A 12,433-nucleotide genomic window follows, 5' to 3' on the forward strand; every position below is an offset into this window, starting at 1 on the left:
TACTATGAACAGGTTGGATTTAAACCCCTGAAACCGTTCTTGTACTGGGACAGGAATAACCACCCAGCATTCCAGAAGGCCCTGAACTGCCCCAAAAAGGGCTTCCCGACGAGTCGGTTGTAGCTGGAGGTTGGAGGGAAAAAATCTGTTTGGTGGGCAAGATAGAAATTCTATCTTGTACCCTGAAGAGACTACCTCGAAAACCCACCGGTCATGGACCTGAAATGTCCACCGGGTCGCAAATTCACAAAGACTTCCCCACCCACCCGAGAGATTGGTGGGGGCAAACCTTCATGCGGACGCAGTTTTGTTTACAAGTTTGTTGGGTTTGCGAAACCAGGAACGTTTCTTCCCCTGAGCAGGCGCCTTATCGGTCTGAGGTCTTTTACCTGCCGCACCGGGCAAAAAAAAAAAAAGAAAAAAGCTTGTGTGCGGTGAAGGGCCCTTGCCTCCGGCGTGGCTCCTTCCCCTTCTTGGATTGTGGGAGCAGCGTGCTCTTACCTCCTGTGGCATCTTTAATAATGTCATCCAGGGAAGCACCAAAAAGTCTGTCGCCCTTAAAGGGCAGGTCCATCAGGGCTTTCTTGGAAGATTGGTCCGCAGACCAATTCTTTAACCAAAGTAGACGGCGTAACACCACTGCATGGCTTGAAGCCCTGGCCAGCAGAGGCATTGTGTACAAGGCTGATTCGCAAACAAATTTTAGGCCCTGTACCAGCTGGTCAGCTACGGCTACCTCGTCCGGGGAAGCCCGACATGCTTCTAATTGAGCAGCATTTTTGCCCATTCTGTGAGTGTCCAAGACACCAGTGCCCCAACTATGGTTGGGCGTACCGCCAAACCCACTACTGTGTATAGGTTGTGGGTGATCGCCTCAGCCTTCTTGTCCGCAGGGTCTTTGAAGGTGGAAGCCCCCTCCACCGGAATGGTGGATGGCTTGTTTAGTCTAGACACAGGAGGGTCCACTATTGGAGGCGAGGTCCATTTCTTCAAGAAACTCTCCTCCAGATTTTTAGGTACTCAAAAAAAAAAAAAAGTCTTGTGGTTTGTCCCACTCCTTGTATAAAAGTTTGTCTAAGTAAGACACACAAGGGAACACCTTCGCAGTGCTGGTCGCCTTACGGAACCCAAAAGGGACCGGCGCTTCTGTTGCTTCTACAGACCCCTCTATTTTTAGGGTATCTCGCACTGCAGTGATAAGGTCACTTACCAGAGCCCTCTCGCGTGCTGACCTGGGTCATCCTCACTGTCTGGCTGATCTAGGTCCGCATTGTCAGATACCTCAGAGCCAGGGTCCTGAGCCGTAGCTTGGCCTGGCTTCGTATCCGAGTTGTCCCCAGAAAATGCTGGGGGAGGGGGCACTTTCTAGCCCCCGTTTTCCCACGCGCTGCTTCCACCTTGGCAACAAAGGCATCTAGGATTGCCGACATTGTGTCCACCGATACATCAGGTGCAGGGGCATCAATTGCCAGCTCAGGTGTCTCAGGGGAAAAGACGTCTGTTTCTGACGCCATGCTGCCCACACGCCTGACACATGGACTCCCAAGCAAATACAGTAATCCACCCTCCTAGCTGCAGCAGACGAGGGGTCCCCCCCCCCCAGAGGACTCACCACCCAGGAACTTCGTAGTACGGTGCAGTTTTGTAGCTGAGCCGCTTCTTGTCCACTGAACACTAGCAGAGAGTGAGTGTCAGTCTGTGCTGTTTTACGATAGCTGCTACTTAATAGGGCTGCAGCTTTTGTCAGCTCCTTAGTTTGAGTAGTCAGCAGCGTGTCTGACTGACGTTTAAATAATAAAGATGGCCTCCGCTCTGACACTAGAGGCCAACAGCGCTGAGGCCACAAAAGCATGGCCGCCAGTGTTATGCATAAATACGTTGTGGGGCTACAATAAAATGGCCGCCGAACGACAGCTAGAGGCCCTGACCTCGTGAGGCAAAAGGCTGCAAGCAATGCCACTGCTATAGCGCCGTCTTGGGGCATACTGCGACGGCCGCTGAGCGGACGCTAGACGCAGTACGGCCCTACAAACCGATGCAAGTGTAACACCCCAGGAAGTAAAAAACATGCAGAAATCACAAAAAGCATGGCCACCGAGCGTCAATAGAGGCCCCAGGTGAAGCTCCCCAGGGGAACCCCCGCCCCAGCAGCTAGCTCAGATAGCCTAGGGAGGGGAGAAAGGAAGCATAGAGCCCTTTACTCACCTCTCCAGGGATGCCCAGCTCTGTCTTCCTGCCGAAGCAAGGTGGTAACTACTTACCCTTCCTGTGGGTTTATGCTGTAGGCATCCTAGACGGACCATCTCCCGCATGGTAACGGAGGTGACTGTCGGCCCGGCTGCGACTCAGCCCTCTAGACTGGTCATATGCATGCCCTGGAGCATATAGCTCACCGGCCACCTGTAGAGCGACGGGCATGTCGAGGACGACCCAGTGCGTAGCTATGGTCGGCACACGCTCGATGGCCGAAATGGGGGGGGGGGGGACTACAAGGATCTGGGATCAAAAAATCTGGGATCAAGGATCTGGGAGCAAAAAAAGAAAATCCAAAAATAGATTTGAACTAAAAGCCTCCAGGCCTATGGGCCTGAAGGGAGCCATGTCTTCTCCTTAACTAGGCAGAAAAAAACTGATCCGAGATGCAGAGAGGGGGGGTTATACCCAGAGGGCCTGTCCCCTGGGTAGGGCTGTAGGGTGTGTATGATAAGTTTAACATTTACTATAAGTTTCTGCCTAGTCACTCCTAAAGGAATGCTAATACCCACTATGTCAAGATTAAGGCCGTGTCCGTCCATGAACGAAAGAAAAAAAAGCATTAATTGGTTTGCGCAAAAGTTGTCTACAAAATAGGGGCGATCAGCAATTTTCATCGTGACTGCGACATTATGGTGGACACATCGGAAACCATTTTGGGACCATTGTCATTTTTACAGCGATCAGTGCTATAAAAATGTACCGATTACTGTAAAAATTACACTGGCAGTGAAGGGTTTAACCTGTAGGGGGCTCTGAAGGGGTTAAGTGTGACCTAGGGATTGCTTTTAACTGTTGAGGGCGTGGCTTGCAGTGACACATCACTGATCGCTGTGCCTGATGACAGGGAACACGATCAGCGACAGTGTCACTGGGCAGAACAGGGAGATGTTGTGTTTATACCAACATCTCCCCGCTCTTCAGCTCCTTGACACTATCACGGGACACCGGCGGACAGAGTCCACAGGTCCAGCAGGAATGGTCACGGAGCTTGTTTCAGGGTTGCGAGCGCGACCAAACAGAGGCCATTTAAAGGGGCCTTATATGTGCATTTATTTGCGCAGCCATGCCATTCTGCCAACGTACAAGTTCGTACGGCGGTTGGCAAGCTGTTAAAAACAAATTATGCCTGTAAAACAGGGGCATGCTCCGGAAGATCTGATGGACAGATTGCTCGGGCTTAAGGCCGGGTAAAGTTAAATTCCATGAAGATAAGGGCAGTGCACTTTCATGGTGGCAGTTTTGGTATGTGACTGGATCTATGTTTTATGAAGAGGTTATTACATTGATCTGGTTTATCTGAATGAGTGATTAACCCCACTGTCAAGTATATTTACATTGAGTTTTGTATTGCTTTATAATGTTTGGCAATGCAAGGTGTTATATCTTTAATAAAATGCTTTTTGGATATAAACAAACAAAAAAAAAAAATGTAATACGCATTTACACTCACTCTGCAATGGCAGCAGGAGAAATTTCTTCAAGGTTTTCCATACTCCATTCTTCCAAGAACTCCAATATTGGTGAAGGCTGAGAGCCAACCGATATATAAGCCATTAAAGCAAGATTCTTTACAAGACCCACAGCATGACCCTATTAAAAAAAAAAAAAAAAAATGAATTAGGCATGATGAAAATTAGACCGCCTCAAAGTAATGTTCTGGGGGCAATTAACCACTTCCCTACTCGTCCATTGTCATGACGTCCACAGATGGGATCTCCCATCCCGGGTGGACGTCCAATGACATCCAGGGCTTCCCGGCCATCTAGGGGGCGCGCGCTCCCGCAGCGTCTCGCAGGGACCCGATGCGCGTACCCGGCGACTGCAATGTCCACCGGGCACCCGCGATTGCCCACAATCACGGCAGGACCGTGGATCTGTGTGTGTAAACACACAGATCCATGTCCTGTGAGGAGACCGATGCTGTGTTCCCAGTACAGAGAAACACACACCAGTCTTCTCCCCTTGTGAGTCCCCTCCCCCTACAGTTAGAATCACACACACTAGAGAACATATTAACCCCCTAGCGTTAACCCCTTCCCTGCCAGTCACATTTACACAGTAATCGGTGCAGTTTTATAGCACCAATTGCTGTATAAATGGTCCCAAAAATGTGTCAAAAGTGTCTGATATGTCCGTCGCAATGTCACGATCGCAAAAAAAAAAAAAAAAACGCAGATCACCGCCATTACTAGTAAAAATAAAAATGCAATAAACGTATTCCCTATTTTGTAGACGCTATAACTTTTGCGCAAACCAAGCGCATATTGCTTTTTTATACCAAAAATATGTAGAATACGTATCGGCCTAAACTGAGGAAAACAATTTAGATTTTTTGGGGATATTTATTATAGCAAAAAGGAAAAAATATTGCATTTTTTCAAAATTGTCGCTCTATTTTTGTTTATAGCGCAAAACAAAAACCGCAGAGGTGATCAAATCCACCAAAAGAAAGCTCTATTTGCGGGAAAAAAAGAAAAAAAAAAAAAAAAAAAAAAAAAAAGGACGTCAATTTTGTTTGGGAGAAACGTCGCAAAAAGACTTCTGGTAAGGAAGGGGGTAAATTCTTCCGGGATTGACATTTTCTTTAAAAAAACGCTCTTCATTTTGTGTTTAAAAACTCTACAGTATACCTGTTCACCTGTCTTTACAATTAAATCTTAATGCCACAATGAATTCTCCCCCCCCCCCCCCCAAAAAAAAAAAAAAAAAAAGGCACACAAAGGCAATTACAAAGCTTAAAATGCTTCCACCTCTACCCACCCTTGTAACACATACAGCTGTATTTTAACTTGTTTTGTTTTTTTACATTTCAGACAAAAAATAAAAAAAATTGCAGCAAAAATAAAGAACATTTTTGGTCCAAGATAATAGTTAGTTCCACAATATATTATACACAGTAATGAGCAAGACACTGACTAAACTATAGAGAAGAAAGTTATAGTAGGGAAAAAAATAAAATAATAGGTCAAAACTATGAGGCCCCAGTGGGACACCCAAATAGGAAATAAAGTTGAATTAAATAATCTAAAAAAAAGGTACGGCCAACACCTGGTTTCTTCCCAGAAAGGCTTATGCGCTCAAGATGAGGAGGGGCAAAGTAAGTTTTTCCTGTTATAATTTTTTGCTTGCCTCTTCTTTGAGCTGAACAGTTCCTTCTACTGGTGGTCCTGGCTCTTTCACCCTGCTGAGTGCCCCCATAGCAAGCCTTTTGTTAGTGCCCCAATAGCAAGCCTTTTGTGATCAACAGCAGCAGAAGCCAATGGATCAACTGCTGTGTGAGCCAATGAGAAGAGAAAAACCCGGGAGAGCTACTGCTTTCATAAACACCGCTGGATCAAGATTGGGCTCAGTTAAGTATGAAGGGGAGGCTGAGGTGGGAGCTGCAGTCAAGTTTTTTTACCTATATACCTAGACTGCATTAAGGCAAAAACCCCAAGGGCTCTTTCACATGGGCGGACCGTATGTCCGTTTTTCATCCATCCGTGTACGGATGAAAAAGGGACATACATTGGTTCCGCAATCTTCCGATTCTGCAGACGGAGGAAAACCCAATTTTTCAATCCGTTTGCGGATCGGATGAACACGGACCGTTTGTCCGTGTTCATCCGATCCCCTCCATAGGGGAGAGCGGAGATCTGACAGGGCGGTGCCTGCACAGATCCGTCCTGTGTGAAAGAGGCCATAGGCTTCAGAACCAATTTAAAGGCGAGTATTAAAGCCTAAACCCCCCCCCCCCTTTTTAAAACAGTAACTGACGGTATTACAATGACATCCCCGTCAACGTTCCCTTCTTCCTATAACGAAAATCACCCCAATATTCCACGAGGAGCAATATTCCTGAAGTCGCCCAGAAAGCCACACATGAGACAAGCATACTACTGGAACAACACAGACTTTAATGGTTTTCTTCTCAGCTTTTTATACAGTCCAAGACATTGAAGCAACAATGAAATCTCCACCCCCCCTAATCACACACTAAGGCTAATTACTAAAACATTCTAGACAGGTCGGCACCGACTGATGATCATCATGTCTAATCACTGCACATTCCTTAAACAGCATAACAAACCACCTTCACACCCTTGAGTTTCTTAGGCAGACATTTCGTCTGCATCCAGTTTGACACCTAGTAACACCTCTGAGCATCACTAGGTTGTAGACAGCGTTGTCACACAATTAAAGGCCTTTCAAAAGCTAGCCTTATTTAACATATGAACAGTCTTTACAGAGAGAGATGAATCACACATATAAACACCCGTTACCTGCAACCCACAGCATTAAATTAGCAGGGAAAATTAAACTGGAGCATATATAGGCAATTGCATCACAGTAACTAGAAGGCCTTTTAGAAGAAGGGGGGGGGGGAACCTAAGAAACAGAAGTCTAGCACTCAGAAACCCCAACATGCTGGCTGACACTAGGGGTGTCAAACTGGTGGCCCTCCAGCTGTTGTGGAACTACAAGTGCCATCATAACTCCCATCATAACTGTTTAGGAGTGTGTCTATGGCAGTGATGGTCAACCTTGGCACCCCAGATGTTTTGGAACTAAACTTCCCATGATGCTCAACTACACTGCAGAGTGCATGAGCTTTATGGGAAATGCAGCTCCAAAACATCTGGGGAGCCAAGGTTCGCCATCACTAGGCTATGGGAATGTTTGACCATTCTCCCAGAAGCGCATTTGTGAGGTCAGGCACTGATGTTGGATGAGAAGGCATGGCTCAGTCTTTCACCCATGGTTAGTGTTTGGCTGAAGCCATTTATTATCAACTGTGTTTACTCTTTTTAAATTATAATGGCAACAGAAACTACCCAAATGATCAAAAGTTTACATACCCCAGTTCTTAATACTGTGTATTGCCCTCTTCAATGACAGCTTGAAGTCTTTTATGGTATTTGTGGATGAGGCTCTTTATCTTCTCAGATGGTAAAGCTGCCCATTCCTCTTGGCAAAAAGCCTCCAGTTCCTGTAAATTCTTGGGTTGTCTTGCATGAACTGCACGTTTGAGATCTCCCCAGAGTGGCTCAATGATCTTGAGGTCAGGAGACCGAGATGGCCACTCCAGAACCGTCACTTTTTTCTGCTGTAGCCAATGACAGGTCAACTTGGCCTTGTGTTTTGGATCGTTGCCACGCTGGAATGTCCAAGTACGTCCCATGCGCAGCTTCCTGGCTGAAAAAGGCAAATGTTCCTCCAGTATTTTTTGGATAACACACTGCAGCCATCAATTTTGACCAAATTTCCTGTGCCTTTGTAGCGCACACATCCCCACATCCGCGACCCACCTCAGTGTTTCACAGTAGGCATGGTGCACCTTTCATCATAGGCCTTGCTGACTCCTCTCCAAAGCTAGTGTTTATGGTTGTGGCCAAAAAGCTCAATTTTGGTCTCATCACTCCAAATGACCAGAAGGTTTGAGGCTGGTCTCTGTGCCGTTTGGCATATTATAAGCGGGATACTTTGTGGCATTTGCGTAGTAATGGCTTTCTTCTGGCGACTCGACCATCCAGCCCATCTTTCTTCGGGTCTCCTTATTGTACATCTTGAAACAGCCACATCATGTTTTCAGAAAGTACTGTATTTCACCTAAAGTTATTTGTGGGTTTTTGTTTGCATCCAGAACAAATTTTCCTGGCAGTTGTGGCTGAAAATTTAGTTGGTCTACCTGACCTTGGTTTGGTTTCAATAGAACCCCTCATTTTCCATTATTAATTAGTTTGGACACTCCCGATTGGCATGCTCAATTCCTTGGAAATCTTTTTATACCCCTTTTACGTTTTATACAGTTCAACTACCCTTTCCCGTAGAGCCTTTGACAATTCTTTTGCTTTCCCCATGACTCAGATTCCAGAAACATCAGTGCAACACTGGATGAAAGATGAAAGGGTCTGTCAGGAGTCCAGAAGTGCATTGACCTTTTACACACAAACTAATTACAAGCAAACAGATCACAGGTGAGGATGGTTACCTTTAATAGCCATTTAGACCTCTGTGTGTCAACTTGTGTGCATGTTATCAGGCCAGGGTATGTGAACTTTTGATCAGGGTCATTTGGGTATTTTGTTGCCATTATGAAAAAAAAAAAAAAAAAAAGGTAAACAGTTTATGGATAATAAATGGCTTCAACCAAACACTAACCAAGAGTGAAAGAAAAGTTTGTGTTATTCATATTCTCTTAAAAATGGCCAAGAAATCCAATTCTGCCAGGGTACACACACAAATATATATATATATATATATATATATATATATATATATATATATATATATATATATATATATATATATATATATATATATATATATATATATATATATATATATATATATATATATATATATATATATACATATACACACATACATATACACACATATATATATATATATACATATACATACATACATACATATACACACACATACACACACACACACACACACATATATATATATATATATATATTTTCACACACGTCTATAATTGATGGTTGGTTTAGTTTAACATTGGGAGACAAAATGCATTAAAAAGTTATAAGTTGATTTGCATTGTAAAATAAGTATTTGATCCCCTACCAATCAGCAAGATTTCTGGTTCCAGATGTCTGCTATACAGGTATGAAAGGACTGCTCCTATTCTCCGCTTCTTACCTGTATAAAAGACACCTGTCCAAAGACGCAATCAAATTCCAAGCCCAAAAAGCTGTCCAAGGATGGCAGGAACAAGACTGTAGCCCTACACAAGCCTGGAATGGGCTACAAGACCATCGCCAAGCAGCTTGGTGAGAGGGTTACAGCAGTTGGTGCAATATTTCACAAATGAAAGAAACACAAAATAACACTCAATCTCCCTCGGTCTGGGGCTCCATGCAAGATCTTACCCCGTGGAGTTTCAATGATCATGAGAAGAGTGAGGAATCAGCCCAGAACTACACAGGAGAATCTTGTCAATGATCTCAGTGCTGCGGGGATCATAGTCACCAAGAAAACAATTGGTAACAATACGTTGTGAAGGACTGAAATCCTGCAGCGGCCTCAAGGTCCCCCTTCTCAAGAAAGCACATGTACAGACCCTTCCAAAGTTTGCTAATGAACATCTGAATGATTCAGCGGAGAACTGGGTGAAAGTGTTGGGGTCAGATGAGACTACAATCAAACTCTTTGGCATCAACTCAACGTGTTTGGAGGAAGAAGAATACTGCTTATGACCCCAAAAAATGTGTCAAACCCACCGTCAAACAGTGAGGTGGAAACATGGAAGTGGTGGTTTGGGGGTAATTTTCTGATAAGGGGACAGAAAAACTTCACTGCATTAAAAAGACGATTGACAGGGCCATGTGCCATCAAATCTTGGGTGAAATCCTCCTTCCATCAGCCAGGGCAATGAAAATGGATTGTGGATGGGTATTCCATATGAGAGATATATAGATATATAGAGATATATATATATATACACACACACACACACACACACACAATACCATTCCCATATCCCTGTATATATTATATTACCCAGATGCCCAGCCAAAACATTTTACATTTCTACATTCTTCACCGACCCCAACTGTGAATGACAAATACTGCAAATTCACAGGTTGCCTATTCATTTTTTTGGCAGAACGGAAAGTCTTAAAAAGGGTGTAAAAAGAAGATTAAATGGTGACATTTTATTGACACACAAAAAAAAACACTTAAATAGATTTCTCCATAGCCACAAAGGATATGAATCTCCTTTGTGTGTACCAAATTCCTTTGCATAAGTATTGGTTTTACCTCAGGAGTCTCTGCAGGGCATACCATTCCCCATAAGGTGTTATGCAGCTGTCTAGGTTTGGCAAGTTTTCCATCTCTGCCAATAGGGGAGTTTAATCTCCGCAAGTGCGAAAGAGTTGATGCAAACGTCAATCTGTTCAAAACCTTAAGAAAAAGAAAAAAAAAAGGAATTGTGCACATAAAAGGAACTCAAAATTGTTTAAAAAAAAATATCAAATATTAAAAGGTTTATTGTGACAATGGGTTGTGTGGTTAATTATGTAAAATTAAAGTGGCCAAAGCTTTTTAGTCAAACTTCTCGTGTGTCACAGGTCTACACTTCCTTTTGCACTCCTGAGACCTAAAGTTGAACAGCAGGCTATTTCCCGCCATCAGCTGACGCGGCAGCCTTTCCACCCAGCTGCCCGACAGCTGGCTATGTCTCTCAACACACGGCTGACAGCCGAATAAGCTGCACCCACCCCCCTTCCCAACACTCCAGTAAACGAAGGAGGAGCAGAGCCGAGAGCAGCGATAGTCAATGCTCTTTGCTGTGAGCAGACCAAAAACCGAGTGATCAGCAGGCATAGAGTCCACATGGGACAGCTGCAGCATTACACCGATCGATGTGTGTTTGGGTATAGAAAAAAAAAACCTTTCAAAACGCACAATAAAGCACCTACTGCTTCAACATGTTTTCATGTGTTTGTGATGCTTCATGGAAGCTTAACAAATGTCCTGTGTGTCGATTTTAGTTTATCTTAATTAAAATACATTTTTCACAAAAGGGAAAAAAAGTTTACAGTATACTGTATAAGCAGGTACCGATGAAAAATTAAAAAAGTTGAGGATCCGTTACTGTATAAAGTACAAGAGTAAAAGAAAAAAGGGTCTGTAGTCACGTTGAGGCACGAATAGAGAGCTTTCTGTTGTAAAAGTCAAAAGAAACCAAACTAGCGCTGTCCCTATACACCGGGGATATGCAATTAGTGGACCACCAGCTGTTGCAGAACTACGATTGCCATGAGGCATAGCAAGACTGACAGCCACAAGCATGACATCCAGAGTCAGAGGCATGATGGAACTTGTAGTTTTGCAACAGCTGGAGGTCTGCTAATTGCATATCCCTGCTATACACATTCAGATTGCAACAGTCTATATAAAAGTTCTTAGCTCTAGGTGCTGTAGCACCTAGAAGGTCTCTAAATTTATACCCTCTCCAATGGGGTCTTGCACAATAAATCCCATAAAATATTAGATAGCTTGGATCTTTGTTGTTTCTCTTTGAAATATGTAAACGTGCTTTGTTTTTTGTTTTTAAACCATTTTTATATTCACTATATGTTCACAACCTCGCATGCAATTTTCTTTTAGTTCCACCTACAAATTGTAGTCTGCAAGGACATTCGAATACATAAAATGTTATATCCTGTGACATGACAAATGTAATTTAAGTCTTGCAATACTTTTTAGTTTTAAATGGAGAAATCTGTCTTATTTAATGTTTCTTGGTTAACCTACCCACTACATTTTAAGAAATGATTCCTTTAAAAATAATGAAACTTTTTTTTTTTTGGGGGGGGGGGGTGTTCTATCGCATTATGCACTAATTTAGTCCAAAGTGAGGGGGTTTCTCTAAACACAGAGATAGAATATAAAACAAAATTCTCCCAAATAAACCCATCTTTGAATAAACTCAGCCTGTATTTTTAAACACCATCAATCTCTCTATATTAAATGTTGTAGTTAAACTAAACTACTCTTTAAATCTCCTTTCTTCATATTCTTATGCCATCTCAGTTTATTTCAAAAACTATTTGGTAAATATTGGGAATAAAGTTTTTGGATGACTTAACAGCACATTGGTCACAAGCACTGGTATTTTGTTTACATTTGTAAGGATAGCACTATACATGAATGGTATAAAACCATTTCACCAACATGCACCCATTGAGCACGATCTATAAACTGTATGTAGCCTTAGCTACATCACTGTGTTCCAGCATGTCCCAAACAAACGATTTAAAGTGAAAGTAAACATGGACATCAGCTTTAAACTCTGGGGTAGTGTAAGGGTGATCCAGGACCCATCTGTGCCTGGATCATGAGCACTGCTCAACTATAATTAAACAATACTTTAGCATTCTGTTTGCATGTAGGGATTTAACACTAAACAGATTTTGTTTTCTAAAGCACTAAATTAACTCACCTGTGAAACACCAGCTCTAGCTTGATGGGCTTTCTTTTGGTCGCCCCAATTTCCAGTAGCCAAGGAGTACTTTAAGCCATCTGAAATTATTCTCGTCTTAATTGCCAGTTCCAAATTAAAGTCTTTTCCTCGATCAATGAATTTCTGTGCATAGATCCTTACTTCTTTTAGCAAGTTTTTAAACATTCTATAAAAACAACAACAATCCATGTA

At 43.1% G+C, this 12,433-nt stretch overlaps 1 protein-coding gene across 1 annotated transcript in view; it reads right to left on the minus strand.

Moving 5' to 3' along the window:
• The window catches only part of POLR2B (RNA polymerase II subunit B), a 601,249-nt gene that overhangs the window by 384,159 nt on the left and 204,657 nt on the right, over window positions 1–12,433 (minus strand). Inside the window, 3 exon segments of the mRNA XM_040322519.1 lie at window positions 3,707–3,846; window positions 10,033–10,176; window positions 12,221–12,407. Coding sequence (XP_040178453.1) covers window positions 3,707–3,846; window positions 10,033–10,176; window positions 12,221–12,407 — 471 coding nt within the window.

Source organism: Rana temporaria, chromosome 1 (assembly GCF_905171775.1).
Source record: "Rana temporaria chromosome 1, aRanTem1.1, whole genome shotgun sequence".
In the NCBI taxonomy this organism is placed as follows: Eukaryota; Metazoa; Chordata; class Amphibia; order Anura; family Ranidae; genus Rana; species Rana temporaria.